The sequence below is a fragment of the Anguilla anguilla genome, chromosome 8, assembly GCF_013347855.1.
Source record: "Anguilla anguilla isolate fAngAng1 chromosome 8, fAngAng1.pri, whole genome shotgun sequence".
Lineage (NCBI taxonomy): Eukaryota > Metazoa > Chordata > Actinopteri > Anguilliformes > Anguillidae > Anguilla > Anguilla anguilla.
The window spans coordinates 36113608-36134781 of record NC_049208.1 but is presented as its reverse complement, the minus strand read 5'-3'; the positions used below and the strand labels follow the sequence as shown (position 1 = coordinate 36134781).

General features: G+C 45.2%; 1 protein-coding gene across 1 annotated transcript; it reads left to right on the top strand.

The window, feature by feature from the left end:
* The first annotated feature begins 1181 nt into the window (after window positions 1-1181).
* On the top strand, window positions 1182-20354 carry zbtb10 (zinc finger and BTB domain containing 10). Its single transcript, XM_035428004.1, has 5 exons — window positions 1182-2438; window positions 10527-11430; window positions 14796-14861; window positions 15981-16156; window positions 17520-20354. Exons 1-5 carry the CDS (start codon window positions 1725-1727, stop codon window positions 17829-17831), a joined length of 2172 nt encoding a protein of 723 aa, XP_035283895.1. The 5' UTR covers window positions 1182-1724; the 3' UTR covers window positions 17832-20354.
* Window positions 20355-21174: the final 820 nt, after the last annotated feature.

Sequence of the window (21174 nt, the reverse complement as noted above, 5' to 3'; positions counted from 1 at the left end):
AATGTTTAGAGGAAATAGTGCCATCTACTGTGTAACATCAGTACAGGGTATTCTCACTCAGTCTCATTCTCAGTACAAGATACTTTCATTCCTCTACCTATACTCATTTTACCCTGTATTCAAGCACTGGCTAGGACAAGCTCAACACTGATACTTACACCAGCCATTTTATGGGTGTGTGCATCATTTCCCCCTACATCCCTTAGTCTCAGTGCCACTATATTTCAACAACGTCTACCTCGGGGATTAGATAATGATGAAAGCAAAATGGCCATAAAATAAGCAAGGCATTTTTATTTTCCAGCACAAGGTACCAATTACTCTCACTGCATGTATGTAGAAAACAGTGCATGACAGCATTTGACTTGTTCTGTTTATTTTCTCTGAAATAGTATTATGATTGCACAGTTCTTACAAAACTACTGCCTTATAAATAAAAACCCACAAAACACAATAGTCACACTGCTGGTGGTAGAATCATTTGTAGCTGATACATACACATTAGCAACTATTTTAAAGAATAACAGAACAATGGTACCATTCCCCTATTTTGTGAAGGCATTAGCTGTTCTGAAGTTCAAAGTCTAACTTTTAAAACTTTTCTCACCTTGTGTGAAACATCGCAATACTTTCCTAACACTACATCAAAATACGACACTTGGCAATGAGCATCTCTCATGACAGCATCTAGCTGGGATGCATATTCTTCCTGCATCTCCTAAATTACCAGATTAATCATTACCATAATATGCTCATTTCAAAGAATCAAACCACTTATGTTGCATTGGCTACTCAATGTTATTATGACTTGTTGTTTATGAAATAATAATAGAAAGACCATCCAACCTATCAATGCCTTAAAAAACCATAACACTCGATATTATCTATTGTGCTAGAAAAAGGTTTCAAAATGGCTACCAAGCTCCGTGAACTAAGGACCTGTCTCGCACCGTTACCTAGGGAGAACTAAAAAATTACAATCAAGATCAGCCACCGTGATATTGCTGTAATTAGGCAGCTTCGGGGGTACTGAGCCAGGTAAATCAAGTGATAAAGGATAGGCGTAAATCTGTTGGGGGGTGGAGAGTATTTGGAACAAGTAGGCTACATGAACCATTTTGGAAATGCGAGTCACCACCTTTACTGGAACATGCGCACCTTACTCTGCGCTCGCGATCACTCACTGTACCTGTCTATTGTCATTCACTCTTGGAAAGAAACATACAGGAGTCGCTTACTGAATCTGCCTGTGTGATGGGATAAATACCCCGGCCTATAACCCCACTAGGCAGGGGGTCTGAAAGGCAGACACGGATTTATTAGGTTAACGACAAGCAAATCCAAAGATGAAAAGCACGCGGAAAATGGGTGCAGTCACCAACACAAAAGACCCCTTGCTGTCAGCGGCACCCCCATCTTCCTTTAAACGAGCCCCCGCGACCCCCCTTTCTCTGACCGAGATGCATTATGGGGAAAGTCGTTGCCATTCGACCTCTGCAGGGCCTGCGCGGACGCAGACAGAACCCTGAAATTCATTATGCGTTTAAAACCTTTATTTATTTCCGCATAACCTACATACTCTCACCAGGAGGCCAAAGCGGAAAAAACGGCAACCAGTTATTCAGTTCGAAACAGTGCGGTAGAAATAACAAAATACTTTATATTATAATAATTAGCCGGCAGGAATTTTGTAAAGAAACTGTAGATTATAATTTATTAAGAAAATGTCCGGAGAAAGAAACCGCAGGTCGCTGGCTTTCCGAGGAGGAGGATTAGCCGTAACCGGTTCCAGTGGTGTCGGCAGCAGCAACAGTAACAGCTGGGAGGCCCAAGACCGACATTTGAACGGGAACAGGCCGGAGCAAGAAGAAGATAGGGATCTAGGGGCAAAACGAACATCGTTAGCGCGAGTGGAGGGTGGGGGGTCGATCAGTGATAGCACAGAACCAGAGGCTGAGGAAGAAGAGGACCCGGAAGGGGGTAACTGGGGAGCCGGGGACGGAGAAGATGACCGAGTCGGTAGTGTTGGCTGGATGTCGCTGACTGCTGGGGGAGACCGATCCAGGGAAGGTAGCAGCTGGACAGCGGGGAATGGCATGAACAGCGAGGACGGCGCTGGTACAGGTTCCGGAGAGGACGACAGGGGCGAAGCGGGGAGCGGAGGAGACGTAGAGGAAACCGGACCCAGGAAAGCTTTAGTAGAGATGAGACCACAGACACTGCTAAAACAGAAACATTCACTGTTCCAGGGCTCCTGGTTACATGAGTTTCCGTGGCTAAAATTTTGCCAAGAGACGGGACTTATGTCCTGCTCTTGGTGTCACAACATTGGCAGCAACAGCGATGAGCTGGTTAAAGGCAGTCGGAATTACAAGCGGGCCTTGCTTCTGAGACATCACCTGTCCTCGGAACATGGGAGAAATGACCCAACGAAACAGGTAACGTTACTAGTATCAGCACATTACTTTAGCGACGCAGTTGTGAGTTAAATGTAACCGTTGTCTTTGATTTCACAGACTACCCTTCTCTTTTGACAAGTCTTTTAATTTGATAGCTAACAAATAAATGTTGGTTTGTTTAGCCAGATATTTGGCACGCTAGCATTAGCTTGCTCGGACCAATCTAGAAAGGTAGCTAACGTTAGCTAGCTACACCGTAGTTCTAGCAGTGTAGCCCTAATGTTACACTGATAGCTAGTTATCCAAAAGTTGCGATTTAGTTAGAAAGCTATCCAATTGCATATGCATCGTTCTTAAAATGTGGTAATGTTAACTTGGAAGAAGTCTTAATATTGAAAGTCACCCGACGTTACGTAGCTAGACAGCCAAATCAGTTTAGCTAGACTAACGTTAACTACTTCAGAAGCTCTGAGCTGAGCTGTCGTAGCTGGCTATATAGCGAACTAACGTTGACCACCTTGCTTACTAATGATAATGAATGTTACCTAGCGAAGTAGGTAATTCGTTAACGTTAGTTGTCTGGATAGATGGTTTATCCAAAATGTACTGCTTGCCTGAAAACTGTCAGTTATGACTGTTATCTTGTGTTTTTTGTTGAATGAACTCGTGTCGTTGGCTGGCTAATTAGCTAGCTACACGGCAATTCTTTTGTTGCCTAAGTAACTAACTAGCAAGCCGGCTAACCTGATCGTATGAGGTCAAACAATAGCAAGGTCTTGACCCAGGCAACGTTTGGGGGATCCCCACCCCCTCTCCTCTGCGTGCTAGCTCGCGAGAGAGAGTGACCTCTGGGTAAATAAGGTAGTGACTTGTCCGAAGATTCACCCAACCCATATGTGGTGTAGACTGCTTTGGTACTTTTTGCAACTGCCTAGCAAACGTTTCCAAATTAAATTGCTTAAATACTTAACGTAGACGGCTAACGATGTATAAAATTGTACATACAGTAGCATGCGTACAGTATAGCCAATATTTTTTGTGGTATATATTGCTAACGTTCGGTGAACTGATTTTCGCAGATAGGTTTGTCACGGTGTCATCTGACCTTGTATCATAAGCTAGCTTAAAGCTATTAAAAAAAGATTGAAATTTACTAGCTAGCTATGAAAGAGTGTAACATCTGGCTTGCTCGGTTACAGTAAACATAGGCCTACTTTTTAATTTGAACGCTCAGTTGGACAGAATGCAAGAATATAATTTTAGTGTCGGTGGCGTTTCATTAGCGGCCACTGTATTTCCTAGTCTAGTCTATGTGTCAGTTTATTGTATGAGTGATCGTCAGTAGGCTGCATGAGATAATTTTCAGTGAAACCAATCAATAAGCACTTGTGTTAACGTTACCTAGTTACAATATTTGCATGCATATTGTTTGCTGACGTGACTAGCGAGCTAATGGAAAAAATGTAACAAATTCATACGGTCTTTTCTAATGTGCCGCGCGAACCTGCGGGTGTTTTAGCCCATTACCTCTGATCATTTTCAGTTAAGATAAGGTTTTGCCATAACCACACAGAATGTAGAACATCTATTTCTAATGTTATTGTCAGAAGTTTCATTTCATTCCAGTGCTTATCTGCGTGCTGTCAACACAATCAAAAATAACATCACAGGCGAGTGAAAATAATCAGTAATAAATCCTTTGATTGCCAAATTATAGGCTAGTTTATACTTTACAATTCAGAATTTGGCAGGATGTCTCGCACCATTTATGTCGATTCAAACATTCTCAAGTATTTAGGCCTTGTGCATATTTATTTTAATTTGTGAATGAAGTATTTGAAGATTGCACGTCTCGTTCTGATGTCCGCGATTGTTCTTTGCGGAATGACTTAAATGCTCCACTAACTCAATTTTTACACATCACTAATTACGAGTGAAGGGGGGGCGCGATTACACTAGTATTCCTCCCTAGCAACAGAGAGCACTTAAGACGCCGTTAGAGATATAATCTCTCTTTAAAAAAAAAAAAAAAAAAACGCGAATAGCCTTTAAATGGGCTAGTGTTTCTGAGATTCACTGAAAAGGTGGTCCGTCTGGCTGCGCTAAATGTGAACACTACAGCTGAACTAGTTCGGTAAAATGTATCTGGCCACGTTTCCATGGATAAGTGTCTTTTAATCACAGTAGAAGTCGCAGAATGGACAGAATTCCTGAATTATTTTCGGAAGATTATTCACCGAGAAGACATAGCCTAATTGATAACGCCATGTCAGTTATTACTGTTTATATGATTGTACAACATTAAACACATTTCCTCATTAAAGCTGACGTTCATCGTAATAATGACCCTCTTGTTGTGTATAACTAGGTCTGTTGTTAGGGAGAGATTATGGATTGATATTGTGTAGTTATTATGTAACCTATTACTTGTAATAGCCTATAGGCTACCTTATATATTCTGGTATCTACTTTTTGTGACATGGCCGATGACCCACACAAATCTATTCCGAATTATAAGGAACTAAGGTATAATCCATATATATTTTATTGATTTGAAGAATGAACAAAACAAAAAAATCTACCAACCACTTCTTTCTGAAGATGAATGTGCCTGCACGCGCCCTTATCAGGTGTCAATTTTCATACGACATCTAAAAGAAAATAAATCTAAAAGAAAATGTTCGAAGACCGACCCTTCAGTAGAAACTAAAAACACCTAAAATCGATATTTTAAGGTGGTAGCGACCAGGAATTCCCAGTGCAACTGAAACGTCACACGGTATCATGCGCCTTTCACCATGATGCTGTGCGTTCGCTTTGGTCGAATGATCCACTCCAAATTCCTGCCCACCAGTCTGTGGTAGGCTACAATGCGACCTGAGTCAAACTCATGTAATCCTTGTGTGGTTCCATGCGCCTTCGCAAAATCTCGTCTTTGGTTGCTACACGAACGTAAAGTCGGTTCAGTTGTCTCGAATTAAGTGACAGCTTCAGCAGTTTCAGTCAGGTGAAGAGGTGCTTTCCGAAAGACCTACATTTCCTGAAATAGGATTTGTCCTGTCAGTTTACCAAGCCCGGATCCATGCAGACAGACATGCAGATAAGTGCTTTAGAATTTGCATTAGGCCTAACTTGAATTTGCATGCTGTGGTGACTTGGGATACTTTCACACCGTAGGCCTATTTCTCTTTTGTCTCTTGATTCTAATACAAATACTGATCGGTTTTGAGCGCTTCGGTGAAATCTCTGGTAGTGACGTAATCGCACTTTGTCACCAATCTAAATCGAGATCACTTCGGGCGGACGATCGTGGACCCTTTGGAAAAGTAGCCTGCTCCGTACGTGTGCGATATTGATCCACTAAAAATGCGAGCCACAAGTTATGAAAGCCAGCTTTCTTGGAAGCGAACCGCTCCAAAAAGGAACCAGGCTTCGTGGATATGGATGTACGCGTTTGGCTTTGCTCCGGTCAGCTCCCTGTAGCTCTTGAATTGCTTATTGAAGGACAGCGTTTCTAACACTTAACAGCAAGTGCACTAACCGAACGAAAATCAATTCCTTTGAAATCTAAAATTATATAATTGATTTTATTGTCCTGGTCTGAAACAAATTGCATCTGGGTGAAATAATTTAAGGTGGTTGTCACACGTGATTTGTTGGGAGTGGTGTTTCCTAGTCCAGATTTGTACCCCCTATTAAGTTTTATTCGCCTAATCGACGTGACCGCTTTTTCCGAACCCGCATGCTATACAGATCCGCACCGAGTTCCTCTTTGCAGTGGGCCTATTTCTTAAAAAGGCTTTTTTTAAAGCATGATATTTGCTCCCACTCAAATATGTTATTTTTCTAGTTTTGAGGAAGGCACGCTTTGAATAAGCTGTTGTATAAAGTTAGAAAAAAGTCACTTAATCACCTCTAGGCCTATTAATTACATTTCTTTTAAATAAATTTGTTCAGAAGTAGGCCTGTACTTCACTGTGAAAAACAGCTAAAATGAATGTATCCCATAGCCTGTTGTGAAAATGGAGGTGCCACTTTTGAGCTGCAAATATATTCTCTCGTATTAGTGGCGTAAATAAATCTTGGAGTCAGCAATACAGTGATAAGTCTGTGAAAACATGCAGGCTAAATATTTAAATGTTATACCTCAACATAAAAATAGTCATATTGAAATGACTGAAAAGAATGTCCCCATGGATATGCCAGTTTGCTTATGCAAATAATGTTATAGAAAAAGTAATAGACATCAATAATATGTTCTTGGAGGATAAGGGGCCTGTTTTTCACGTACACAAGATGCACGTGCCATGTTAAGTTGGGGCATGAGCTACATTAAACTGCACACTGCCCCATTTTGTAGCTCATGTTTGTATTGAAGCAAATGTGCTGACAGTGGAAGTAGGCTAATAGAACACATTTCCACTAAATGTATGTGTTGCTATAGCCAGTTACCAACCCAACCAAGCTGTATTCATCTGATTTTTTATTTTAATTTTTTTTTTTAAGCTATCGTTGGCCTCAAAAAGCTGCTTGATAGCCATTAAAAGCAGTATTATGGGTTTATGCATTGTCATCACAGGTCAGTTCATCGCTAGTGATACTGGTCAGGGAAATCGTCAAGGGAGATTAGTTTGCTGGATGCGATTGGTTGTCCTTTACGATTCCAGCTGATGTCATTAGATGTAACTTGCCGGGGAGCTGGAATTCCCCAATCATGTGTCCTGAACTCAGGGGTGATGTAACTTAGCACAACTGTGCGTCCCAGTTAGTTTACTACCAATTTCACAGATGGGCTGAGCCACGCCAAGACAAACCAGCCTCTCTCTGCCACTGTGAAAGCCCCCCCTTGAGCCTCATGTTCTTTCCCCTGGCAGAAATTAGTCTCCCCTCGGCTGGGCGGCTTCCGCCTCCGGCTGGCGGGATGGATGCAGTTAGGGATGCGCGGGAGTATTCCGCCCAGGAATCCGTCAGCACGCCCTTGCATTGTTAAAAGGCCTAAGCAGTGCTCCCCTCCCACACCTTAGGCCGAGCACAGTGCCGCATTGTTCAGGGTTCCGCGAGCCAGTCCCAGGGTACGGGATTGGCCCCAGGGGCCGTAAAAAAAACGAGGGGTGGGCGGGGCGTGCTGTAATCCGCGTCGTCTTAGTGGCACAGTGTCTGCTGGGCGCCGTCTTCCTGCGTAGAACCCGATCCGCCCCGCGCGTGCTTTTTATTCGTCGCGTGTCGCATCCTTCACGCTTGTTGCTGTGTCCCTAACTACACCGCAACGACAGGAGCTGTGGATTTTTCACTGTGTATGATTGTACACAGTTGTCATCGAAAAAGAAATCTGTGCTCGAGTGCCCTTTTGTGAGCACAATGAGGTTTTTGTACTGCTGTGGCAGTCATGGTGTCTGTACGTTAGCGAGAACGAGGCCAACTGCTGTCTGCCTTTGCCCCCCCCAGTTCCACTCACCACTGTGTTCCTCCCTCAGTGCATTTTGTGGTGTCTCTGTGTCCCAAGTTGGATTTCTCCTGGCAGAAGTTCAGATGTATGTATCCACCCTCCCACCAGGAAGGCATTTGTGCAGTACGGTGGGTCTTCAGGTGTGGGGCACTCAGCCAAAACGTGTGTTGTTGGTGCAAAGATATGCATGAGCAGCCGTTACATTGCATGTTGGCAGGGCTTCAGTCACCAGGGCCATTTCCCTCCCCCTCGTGGCCCCTGCGTTCACCGGCTGCGTGAACTGTGCAGTCCTCCGGCGCAGCTGCGTGAACTGCGCAGCCCTCTGGCGCAGCTGCGTGAACCACGCAGGCCTCCGGTGTAGCTGCGTGAACCGCGCAGGCCTCCGGCGCAGCTGCGTGAACCGGGCAGTCCTCCGGCGCAGCTGCGTGAACTGCGCAGTCCTCCGGCGCAGCTGCGTGAACTGCGCAGTCCTCCGGCGCAGCTGCGTGAACTGCGCAGTCCTCCGGCGCAGCTGCGTGAACTGCGGACCACGCGTGTTCAATGTTCAAATGGCTGCAAGGAATGTGCTCAGAAACATAAGGATGATTTCTGCCGCAACTGAAACCTGGCTGCACAATTTGATTTTGCCTACATCTCTAAGGTAATGAAAAAACTTTCAAATAACCAAGAGCTCACATTACAACTGATTACATTAACGGGGAGTATTGTAGGTAATGTGTAGGGATACACCATTTGGAAATGCTGGGGCCGATACCAATAACCAATATTTGTGAGGCCGTATTGTCCAATGCAAATACAGATACCTCCCAGTTATAGTACAAATGAGACCTGCAACCAAGTTTTCCCATTCATGGAAGAAGTAGGTGAGCACAGACATTAACTTAAGAAGGAAAACATTTCTTTCGATAACAAAATGTCAACATCTGTACTTCTTTTATTAAGAAGAGAGCGTCAGTCTAGAGAGCAGCTGAGTCTTTAGATAGTGTTGCTTGTGAGTTTGCATCGCTTCTCTGGGGCGTGGGTGTTGCGTCACCATTTCAGCCATGATCTTGGCATTGGGCCGGTACCGCTGAGTTTGTTTTGTTATTGTCAGTTGATACCAATACAACCCTGTTATTATGAAGCATCCTTGGGAATGCAGCAATCAAATGTCAGTTTCTCGGTCTCTGCAGAAAGGCGTAGTATATTGAGCCCTAGCTTGATGCAGGCTAGTTTTTCCCGTCCTTCACCTCTTTAATGTAGTATTCCGTCGCTCGGGCAACGCACTTCGTTTGGTTTACGTGAGAAAGGATTTTTTCTGCAGGAACATATTCTGAAGGCAATTGCACAGCATATTCAGATCGAAACAGAATAATGGCTACTTCCTGAAGACCTGATAGGCATTGTGGTTATGAAATGCGTGCCATACAACGATAGTGGTCTAGTTCTCTTATTCTAACGCATCTGTTTATCCTTGCTTTCACTGTTGAGCAGCAGTCAAAATCGATCTTCAGGAGAACATGAAGGTCAACGTGTCCCTTTTTATTTTTTGTTGTCTGAGGTTTGTTCCATTTGGGCCGTTCAGTCGGAAACCGGCCTCGCTGCACCTGGGTTATGCCGCACCAGAGCCAGGCGCCGTCGCCACGTGTGAGCCCTCCCTAAAAGAGCGGGTCTCCGAGCGTCTGCCGCTGGAGCGCGACACGTGGCACATCTGGAGGCCCGCGAGCGTGCGAGAGCCGCGGTCGGTGTCCTCCCCTGACTCCGCGTCCGCGCGCGGCCCGGGCGGCTGTCTGACACCAGGGCCGCCAGATGTGTCGTGCCTAAGCACGGAGGGGGGAAGAGCAACCGAGACTGGAACTGAGAATGGGAACCTCAGCCTCCGTCGCTCTCAAACCGCCCCCAAAAAAACCCAGGCTTTGTGTCATTTCTCCAGAAGCTTGCGTTAAACGGTTCTCGAAAGTCCAGGTGATGTCATGATCTCATGATGATGATTCCATTTCCTGCATGCCTACAGATGTCATTAGCAGCTAGCAGTAAGTATCATAATGCAGAGATACCATTAATACATGGACCCAGAGAAAGGCGAGGTGGGCATGGTGGATACAAATGAAGCCGCGTTGGGCTCTTCGTCCGTTGTCCACATTTGCTGCTGCAGTGCCTTTCTGATGCCCTGCCCATCCTGACACAGATGGAGCGAGGGCCTTTGGGTAGTGCATTTAATCTGAAGCGCAGCCCGCTAAACGCTAACAGCGCGATAATATGCATAAATGTAGGTCGATGCAGTGCACGCGGCGCTGGATTAGGGCATCTGCTAGGAGATTCAGAAAGGAATCTGAAACGCGTTCGCTCCCCCGTTCCTCTCGACCCCATAGCAAGCTGGGGTGTGTACCTAGTGCTCTGCCTCCATGACTCACAAGCAGGATAATTAACAAAATAATTAAGCTTTTAAGGTGTGAACAAGGCAATTGTATCACTGAGGTCGGCTGAAAAAAAATACTTATATGAATTAATCCTTCAAATAAATGTGTCTTAATTCCAATATTACTGATTTTAATAGAATTTTTGTATGATTTAAGGAGGGCCTCTGGTCACAACATCCCAAAAAAGTGTTCCCGCTGAAGGATCCGCCGTGCCTGCTTCTGTGTGGGCGACGCGGTGTTTACGCCAGGGGAGTTAATTGCTGTTTTCTGTTCCCGCACCAGGACATGGAGCTGGACGGGTCGGAGATGGAGGACTACAGAAACAAGCCAAACGAGAACTCGTACTGCTACCAGCTGCTGCAGGAGCTGGACAAGCAGAGGAAGAGCGGCATCCTCTGCGACGTCAACATCGTGGTGAGCGGCCAGGTCTTCCGCGCGCACAAGAACATCCTGGTGGCCGGCAGCCGCTTCTTCAAGACGCTCTACTGCCTGACCAAGAAAGAGAGCTGCGACCAAACCACCATCACGCACCTGGACGTGGCCGCCGTCCAGGGCTTTTCCGTCATCCTAGACTTTCTGTACTCGGGCAACCTCCTGCTCACAAGCCAAAACGCCATCGAGGTGATGTCGGTGGCCAGCTACCTCCAGATGACGGAAGTGGTGCACTCGTGTCGGGCCTTCATCAAGGACGCGCTCAACATCAGCATCAAGCAGGAAGCGCCCGACTCGGTGGTGGTGGACTACAACAAGAGGCGGACCGTGGCCAAGGACGGCAAAGGGTCGGACAAGAAGCCCAGCAACTTCTGGGCCACCAGCATCCTGTCCAAGCTGTCCATCAAAGCCGGCGGGAGCGTGAAGGAGGAGCCCAGCGACGTGGAGGTGTCGGCGGGCGAGGGCTGCCCGCTGGGGAGCTCCGGCTGGGGCGGGGACAACTCGTCCGAGTCGGCGGAGAACGAGCCGCAGGGCCCGGGCGCCGTGTTCGTCTGGAACGACGCGGCGACCGCCGCCGTCGCCAAGAAGGAGGCCCGGCCGGAGCCGGGCAGCGGGCGGCGGAAAAAGCAGATCACGCGGCGCTTCGTCTACAACATCCCGCCCGAGCCGGAGGAGGGCTTCGACGAGGGCATGTTCATCCAGCCCTCGGCCTCCTACTCCAGGGAGGACTTCTCCTTCCTGTCCGAGAACGCAGGTGCGTAGCCCTCAGAGTGGGGGGGGGGGGGGGGGGGAGGGGGGGGGGATTGCCCGTGCAGTCATTTGTATCCACAACTGATTGTCACTGGTTCACGATGTGACCAAATATGAGATTATTTTGCTGGTAGAATGCGGAAGGTAATCATTTAATATGAACTTTGATCGTTTATGAGCCGTCAATAATCCTGTCTTGTCAATTTGACACTGGGATGTTCGGTATGAGTCAGGATTAATTCATTCTTAAGATATCCTTTACTTTTAATTCTGACACAAAACTGCCAGGTAAACTGCCAAGTATTAGCAGCACAGTGTCAGCAGAACAGAAATGGATGACATCTCAAACCTGAATTCGACATTGGACAGGTTCACGAATAATGTGTCTTCTGTCGCAGTAGTTCAATTAAACTAATGCAGACGCTGCCCTCCTATAAGCGCATTAGCATGTATGTATCCTTTTAAAAAGCTTGGGACTAATCAAGCTTAGAAAACCGCAGCATGCACATGCGCATTGCGAGGGTGTGCACGTGCATTCAGTGTGCACTGCTGTGCAGTATTTTTGACCGATCGGTTTTTTTTTTTTTTGGTACCCCTCATTTGCAAAGTCATGAATCCCGATGCAGGAGCTCCCCCGGTGGCAACTGCCCTTATGCGTATTAATCCCCGAGGATTTACGCCTTTGTCCTGGGTCCTTTCTGGCGCCGAACCACACACAGACAGACCTCAGAGGCTTTCATCCAAAATGCAGCACATCTTTTACAGGCTTGAGTAAAAACGTCAAATCACCGTAAAGTATTCAGGAAATACTACATGGAGGGAGTGCCCCATTTCAGAAATGTGCATTTTGAGGTTGTTGTGTTTATAGGCATGGATGTTTTTTTTTTTAAAAGCCTCTGCTTTAGGTTGATGGGACACTGATCCCACTGGTAAATTCCCAGTTTTGAAATGACTATACAGATTCGCTGAAAATCTGTGCTGCCTCTCTAGCAGTAGTGTATTTTTTCTGGAAACAGGAAGTGAGAGGAAGGGAAGTACACGCCCAGGCAGGTGAAAAGTGGGTCTGGCTTTGTTCCTTATCCAGTGTAGAAGTGCGTGTCATTTCTCCAAAAATCAAAGGGGGGGATGGACGTACAGTACATGTGGACGGATGCACATCTATTTGTTTTGCAAGCTGAGTCCTGTCTTCGCATGTCCGTCACATTGATTGGCGTTTGTGTCTTAGCTACTGCAGGAACAGTGTTTCCTCACTAGGGAACTAGGTGCCGCCCCCCACCTACAGTCATATGTAAATATGAAGTAAATATGAAGAACAGCAGTTCAGTTTCTGAATTACTAATTTGGAAGTTGCTGCGGATGATGGTATTGTGTCCTTCAATCCGAGCGTACTCCCAAGCAGGCACCAGTGAGGAGCTGTCCTAGTGTACTACCTGACTAGCTCTCGCGCTCAGTGTATCTGTAGTAAGCACACAGCTACGCGTGTGTTCCTTTGGGTTAGCTACTTGGAAGAATAGACTCAAGGCAGTGCGCTGTGCATGTTAAACATGTACGAAGCCAGTTTATCAGTTGTATCTTCATGTTTTGTCCGGCGGGTGAATCTGGCTGATTTTTCTTTCGTAGAAGCCGTGTTGTTAAGAGGGTTTCTCGTATCTGAGGAACACGACGCCCTGCGTGTGTGTCCGTTTCCTCCGGGAAGGACGCGTTGCTGCCTTGAAATGGAAGCCTCTGACAATCAGTAACCTCTCTTTGCACGCTTTATTGGTCTGTTCATGAGGAGATCCCCCTTGGTGCTCATTCCTTCTCAATAAATTCCAGTGACACTGCTCAGATGATCTGGATCAAGGAGCTAAAATTCAATGCTATCTCTGACGCCTTAAAACTTAAGCAGTTTCTCAAATATTCTTATTTTTTGTAAGATTTCTTCCAGTTACACTCCAACAACAAAGATTCTGGCTTCTTCAGACCCTATAAACCAGTATAATCTTCTGCTCTCACCAATCAAAGCTTAAACCCTGCCCGTGTTGCACGCAGTGCTGTTTGGGGTACTGCCATATGTAGTTATGTGGTTAGATTGTACAGGTTGGGTTTTGTCAAATCTGTCAAAACAAAACAATTTAAATAGTTTGACTGCCTCAAAAATCGTCTTGAAACATTTGTTTCGGGCTTATATATAATGTACCTGGGTAGCAAATGAGGTTTTAAGCCGAGCTTAAAGAATTAACTCCTTTCAAGAAGCACAGAACGTGGAAGGGGCATTGCTCTCACGCGATTTTTGGAGTAGGAGGAGAACAAAGGTGGTATCTCACGTGAACAACCAATCCATGGAAGCATTAGCCGTATACTTCCCGTTTTACAGCGACGACTTTACCATGTTATAGCTCTGTACTGGGAAATAACCCGTAGCACCGCTTTATTCTTGGAAGAGCTTATCAAGTGATAGAACAGGAATGACGACGATTCTATTGTAGAATTTCCAGAACCGTCTCTAGAAGGGGGTAGAAATGGCTTTTGTCGCACTTTCACTTCAGATAGCCAAATTAAATTAGTTTTTAAACGTTAATGGTTAAAGATTGAACAGTTTTCAAACCTTAATTATTACAATCGCTAAGAGTTAATAATACCACAGAGTTATGACGCTGCGGCACTGTATACACATTTAAAGGATCGACTTGTTCTTTACAGTCTCTATTTGGCTTCGTGAAGTGTTTTTGAGTCGGTCGAAGCTGAGCGCGTGCGCACGCTGAGGAAAACGGCGAGGACACTCAGTGCCGCGGGACTCGACCGGGCGGTCGGCCAGGCGGCCCGTCTGTCATAGCTTTGCAATGCGAATCTTGATTCGTCGCTATAAATTTTTGGGCTGTCTCCAAACAAGCCCGCCGAACTGTTTGTATAGGATGGCAGCTTGTTTGCCGCTTAACTATACACATATTTCTGCGCGGCCAGCCCGAGGTGAAAAGCTGTTAGGGCTGTTCCGCCTAATCCGCCCGGCGCTCCTTTACCCTGTCCGCACTATTCCAAATATTGACCCAGGGAGAAGCGGCACGGAGCGCAGGTGCTCGCGCTGGAACTCGCGGCTCTCCACCGCCCGCTTGTTAAACCAGTAGCTTGTAACTTGATACACTGTATGGGGTTTAATGCTGTCGTTCACACGCGGATCCAAATCGTTGCAGATGTCTTATTTTGCTGGCAGACGGGTCTAAGTGCAGCGGGACGTGAAGGGAGTTCACTGTTCAGGTTTTTTCCCCCCTTGCAACACAGTAATGGCTGACTGGGTGGCAGATTTTCTTAAACCCCCCCTCAAGCTGTCTGCTTGGTTCCTGTTTCCATTGTCTGCCTCTTATGTTGTGTGGTATTGTGGTTCTTTTTCAGAGCTGGCCAATCAGATCCAGTACGGCTTCCTTCAGGATTCTCAGCAAGGAGAATCTTGGGTAAATGGTAAGGGCCTTTTTCCCTGTTGTATACAAGGACTTCGGATCGACTATCTAAATCTGCTCAAAGCTGTTTTTCACAGTTATTATTTTCATTAACACGTGTTGGATATTCAGAATAAAATTATATCTCGATTGAAAGTTTTTTTTTTTTTTTTGCCAGTGATAATTCTCCTGCCCAGTGTTTGAAATTGGGATGGGGATTATCAAGATTATCAATTAACATTTCAAGCAAAAGCACCAGATCCCCTCAGTCCCACAAGGGGGTGCTGTTCAACAGAAAGAGATGGAATTTATTATGCAAAGCAATAACGCTGGAGGCATTTTGTAACCTCGAACATCTCTTCTGCACGGCTGCCTCGACCTGCAGCCCTCAGACGCACATTCATAACAGGGCGCTGCTATTTACTGTCACTGTGCTTCTTCAGCCCTTCTGCACACGAAGAGAGGGTGAAAACGTGACAACTGAACTGTGTTTATAACCAGAGGGTTGCAGCTTTGAATGCCTGGGGTTCTTGCGGCTGCTAGCAGGCTAAACGTTCTAAGATTGATTGCTCTATGACTGTTAATCACTGAGTGTGGCATGCTGTTTTTGGCACCCACCATATCGCAATGTGTCCGTACCATGGAGCCAACACATCATCGGTGGGAAGTCTCCTTTCAGAGTATGTGCTGTAAAACTGCCCTGATCTCACCTTCTTTTTTTGGTTTGTCCCCCCCTCTTTCTCCTCCCTGTCGCGCCGTCTCGCTTTCTCTCGCTCTCTCCCCACCCTCCCTCCCTCTCTCCCACCATCCATCCCTCCCTCCCTCTCTCTCTCCCCACCCTCCCTCCCTCTCTCTCTCCCACCATCCCTCCCTCCCCCACCCTCCCTCCCCTCCCTCCCTCTCTCTCTCTCCCTTTCCCACCCTCCCTCTCTCTCTCCCTCCCACCCTCCCTCCTTCTCTCTCTCCCTTCCTCCCTCACCCTCTCTCTCCCTTTCCCACCCTCCCCCCTTTCTTTCTCTCTCTCCCACCATCATCCCTCTCCCTCCATCCCTCCCTCTCTCTCTCCCTCCCTCCCTCCCTCCCTCTCCCCCTCTCTCTCCATCCATCCCTCCCTCTCTCCCTCCCTCCCTCCCCCTAACAGGCGAGGCCTCAGACTCGGCTCTGAACAAGCTGAAATGCCCTCACTGCAACTACATAGCGAAGCACCGGCGGACACTAAAGCGCCACCTGATCATCCACTCGGGGGTGCGCTCCTTCAGCTGCGACATCTGCGGGAAGCTCTTCACCCGCAGGGAGCACGTCAAGAGACATTCCCTGGTGAGCGGCCCCGCCCGCCCGCCCGCCCGCGCGCGCACGCCTGTGCTGCCCCGTGTCATAGCGCACGTCCCCGGGGCAGTGTAGCCTAGCACACGCGTGTGCTGCCCCGTGTCATAGCGCACGCCCCTGAGGCAGCGTAGCCTAGCGCACTCTGTGTCCGTCAGTTGATTTTTTTTCACGCTCCTTAATGAATCTGTATTTGTTAACATCACAAGCACGTGCTGGTGATTCAGAGTAATTTTAGAAGTGAAAGGTGGGGCCTTCTATAGACGACTTGTACATACAATATTTCGCAGGTTGCTCCACATTCTTCATTCAACATTTGGCAGAAAATTATGAGAGGCAACCAGAAAGGGCTGTTCTAATCATCTGATTATCTAAGAATTCTAAAATGGAATGTTTTGTATTGTTGTTTTGAATAGTAATGAGCTGTGAGAAGTTTTTTTGATTTGTGGAAGCATTACAATTTACAGTTACAACTTGGTCATTTATCAGGTCGTTTTAACTAATAAGCCGTAGACAAGTACATTAAGAAAAATAATCTGCCCACGTTTACCCTTGAGGCTGTTTGTTTTATGTCACTACCCCTGCTGACGCAGTGCTTTTCCTTCCTTTAAAAAGAGTGCACTGCGTCACTGACCCCTGAGAGCGTGCTGTGGCCCCTCCCTGCCTGTGTGACCTTAAGCGTGAGGCGTGCGGAAGGCTTTGCCCTGATTGGGGATTAACCGGGCCCTGGGGGCTTTCCCTCCCCCCGGCCACTTAAGCACCTGCCTCCGCTCACGTTTTAACCGGGGGGGGGCGTAGAGGAGCTGACCGATTCACCTTCTCCCCCTCCCCCGCCTCTGACACGCCTCGTTTAAAAGCCAGCGGGAACACCCGCTCTGTAGGAGCCCTTTTAGACGGGAGGTGGGAAGGTGCGCGACCCCCCCCCCCCACTCCCTGTCGCCTAAGGTGTTATATTGAATTACTGGGGGGGGGGGAGGTGTTAGACGCGGTGTTGTCGACACTCAGCTTTCAGATTCGCTCGGTGAGAGAGGGCTCCTGTCAGCAGGGCGTTCCTCGCTTTGTGAAAGCGTAGTCCAGCTGACGGACTACGGGTTAAAGGAGTGGTGACTGGTCACGCGTGTTTCAGGGGGTGTACATGCTCACACATTACAGCAGTAGGGCAGGCCAGCAGATATATCTAAGCATAACCAGTTGTGGGATTTAAAAATTTTTTATAAATAGCGGAGCCAAAATATTCAATGGCTGTTGAAATTGGCGGTTCACATAGTTTAGCTCCTTGGCTCTTTGCGCATTGTCTGAAGCAGGAAGTGTGAGGATCTCGCTCTGCGCCCCCCCCCCCCCCCCCCACCCTCCCCAGGTACACAAGAAGGACAAGAAGTACAAGTGCATGGTGTGCAAGAAGATCTTCATGCTGGCGGCCAGCGTGGGGATCCGGCACGGCTCGCGCCGCTACGGCGTGTGCGTGGACTGCGCCGACTCGCACCAGGGGGCGCCGGAGAGCCTGGACGCCATGCAGGACCTGGAGTTCTCCCGCGAGGACGACTTCGAGGAGACGGGCGAGGGCGACGAGGACCTGGCCGAGGAGGGGGAGGAGCCAAACGAGATCGACCAATCCGCATGGGAGGAGGGGGACGCCGGCGCGGTCGGCGTCGCCCTCGAGGAGGACTAATTTTTTTTTTTTTTTTTTTTTAAACAAAAAAAAAAATTATTAATTTAACAGCTGGGAAACAATCAAACTCCAAAGTGCTATCATTCTTCATGGTTATGCATACATGTACGTGTATGGCAAAGAGAAAAGCTTTGGTAGAGAGGGACTCCAAGATGTACAGAATTAAGCTTCAGACTGGGGGCCTAGCGCCCTCAGGAGAAAGAGAGAAATGTCTATGAAATCAGGTTTTTGGTGATGTATTTTTATTTTCCTTCCTTCCATAGAGGGCGGTGGTGTACAGCTTTTTAATTTACATTAGGCCAATCATCTTAAAGAAAATTTTATTATTTAATTTATAAAAGATTTTACAGATATTATGTCTTATTGAATGATATTATTTTTTTCCTCATCGTTTTGAGTCTGCTATTAAAGTTATGTTTCGTTTTTGACTGTACTTCCTGTCAAAACTGAACGTATATTGCTAGATGAATATTTAGAAGTAAAAAAGCATTATGGAGCGTTTGCTTACAGGAAGATTTATTTCTCCTTATAGTTCTATATGTTTAGATGTCCTAAACTTTTGATTTAAAAAATTATTTTTTATTTTATTCTTTTCCCTGTTTAAATCTTGGAACCAAAAATCTGTTTTGTGACTCTATAATGCATCGACAGCCATATTTATAATTAATTTATGTAGGCTGTTTTTATTGTGCCAAACAGAACGCACACCAAGATTTTGCAGGAAACAAACTACTGAAAATGCTATGAAAGAAAAACTTAAAAAAATAAAAATAAAAAAAATTAAGGGGAAATTTATTGCTAGCTTTATATGAATCACAGCATCACAGTAACACTTTATAAAGCATTTTGACATTCACTTAAAGCTTGAATTTTGCCAAATTAATGAAGTTTGGTGCTGTAACGCTTGTTTCAAAATACTGGACCTACAGCTGTATATGATGTTAATGTCATTAAGCCTAAATGAACTCAGATATATTAATCAGCTTTCTATATTACACTGTTGTGCTACGGACCGTATCAGGTATGCTTTTGCCATTGTTTTTGTTTAATATGTACACACACACACGCACATACGAACACACACACACGCGTATACAAAAAACTACCGGCAGTACTGATGTAATGAACATTCGCCAAGATGGGTTTGTAAAAATCCGGTACTGAACATGCAATCACAATCACATACGAGTCAGGTAAATCATTTGAGAATTGCAGAGAGCAAATGAAGTTATTTATACAGAGCAGTCCTATTTGATGCATAAAATAAATCTACAATCAGTTGAATTTATTTGAGAGAGTGGTCCTTACTGTATTACTTTTGTATGTCTGGTAGGATGCATTTCGTCCTATTTACGCCGAAAGCTCAGAGACCGCTCATAGATACGCACTTACTACTTTGCATTTACGAAAGCGCAGATTTTTTTTATTCGTTTCGTTTTCCCGAAAGTGGATCTGAATGGAGAATGAGATTTCTTTTCCTCTTTGGAACCATTTTCTAGATATTTCTTTATTTAATATAATATTGACTCCAAATGCAATCAAGACTGTTAATTTTTATTTGTCCAACCAAAATTGTTCTTGAATTATTGTTGAAATGATGTATGGAAAAGCCAGGTAAACTATGTAGTATAGACCCTTGCTTGTGTATGTAATTGTCCGATTTAAATGTTGTTTATTCTAAAATCATTCACTTTATCCTTGATGCAGATATTGTTTTGTTTGTCCTTTTTATTATTGTTATTATTATTATTATTATTGTTATTTTCTATTTTTGTTTCATCAAGCACATATTTTATAAAAAAAACGTTTTGTTTGTTTGTGGGGTTCAACCTTGGAACAGCAGTTTCTGTTCAAATGCAGTGGACACATTGAAGTGCTATAATACAGAAGATGTTTAATTTTCCCTTTACTCGAGATGAAAATGTATTTTAAAGATGTATAGAAGATATTCATGTTCATATTATTTACCTTCAAATCACTGTGGGAGGATATGAATATATATATAGATATATATATATATAAATATATGAATATATATATTTAACAAGTTGATTTACGTTCCAGAATTTGGCTGCCGTTAACAGACGTTTAACCTTGGCCTGGCCTTTGATTTTTCCTTTTCACCTTTCACCATTTCCTACGCATCCTTGCTCGTCCACGACATCTTGTTTTGTTTTGACTCTTTATTGATTTATGTATATCTGATAAATTAAGAGAAATGTATTGTTTAGATTTTATGCTGTAAATGGACAAAAAACGGACAAGACAAAAACACTACAGATGAACCAGTTAGTTTTTTCGGCTGTATTTTTTTAAGCTGTCCAGAGATGTATTTTTCATTGACAACGCTATCCAGTGATGCAAAACCGGCAACTGCCTACACAGAATACAACAAGTCAGGTTACTCTTTTTACGTTTTGAGGTTAAAAAAAAAAAAACATTCTACTCGTTTCTGTTTTTTCAATTGTACTACTGTTCCTCTCTGTAATAAATTTTAAGAATAAAACTTTGATATTGCTCATGGCCAAGTCAATTTTGTGTACTTTTAAAAAAAAACAAAAAACTTTTGGCTCTTGTAGCTTTGAAATAGCCGTTCTAGACACAGTTCAGAGGCTTGATGTGTAATTCTTGCTTCACCCAAGAGATTGGTGTGTATAAATTGTATAGTGTGAACCTGCGAACAGTTGGCCTCTCGCTGGAAGACGTGGCGTGGCTGAAAATATTTGCGTTGGCCTGGCAGCTGTAGAACGTTGTTTGAACTGCCTCATCAGGTCAAAGTCTAGACTAATGCCAATATTCCAAGATCATTCAAGATGGGACACCTGCTTTGACCTCTACAACTAGCTGCTACATTTATGGAGAGAAAAGGCTGTAACTTGCTATATAATGTGAAATTTAAATTATATGCGGTGCAGTCCAGAAGTATTTGCACAGTGACATTTTTTGTTCGGCTCTGTACTCCCCCACATTGGATTTGAAATTAAACAAGGATCTGTCATACTCACTTATCAGGCAATCTGTGTAGAAATTACAGCCATTTATATAAAACTCCCACCCCTCAGTTTAGGGGACAGAAAGTAATTGCAGGAAAAATGTATTATCTTGAATTGTCTTCATATAATAGAAATTGGCTTTCTGTACTTAAGGCTTATGATTGGTTTGCATCTTGCGGTGAACCCTCTGACGTTATACGGATGTGGTCTCTCTTTATTGCAGTCTTTGGTACGTTTATGCCTACATCCGGGAAAGTGTTCTTGATCCGTTTGTCAGTTTCCACAATGGAAAGCATTCTTCAGTCAGCTACACCAATGGACTTATGTGGTCTACCAGGTTGTTTGTTACT

Bases quoted from the DNA above. Each gene is read 5' to 3' on its own strand.
- zbtb10 (XM_035428004.1), top strand. From the start codon at position 1,725: ATGTCCGGAGAAAGAAACCGCAGGTCGCTGGCTTTCCGAGGAGGAGGA. The intron at 11,431-14,795 runs GTGCGTAGCCCT...GTTCTTTTTCAG, and splicing joins CTTCCTGTCCGAGAACGCAG to AGCTGGCCAATCAGATCCAG. The intron at 16,157-17,519 runs GTGAGCGGCCCC...CACCCTCCCCAG, and splicing joins ACGTCAAGAGACATTCCCTG to GTACACAAGAAGGACAAGAA.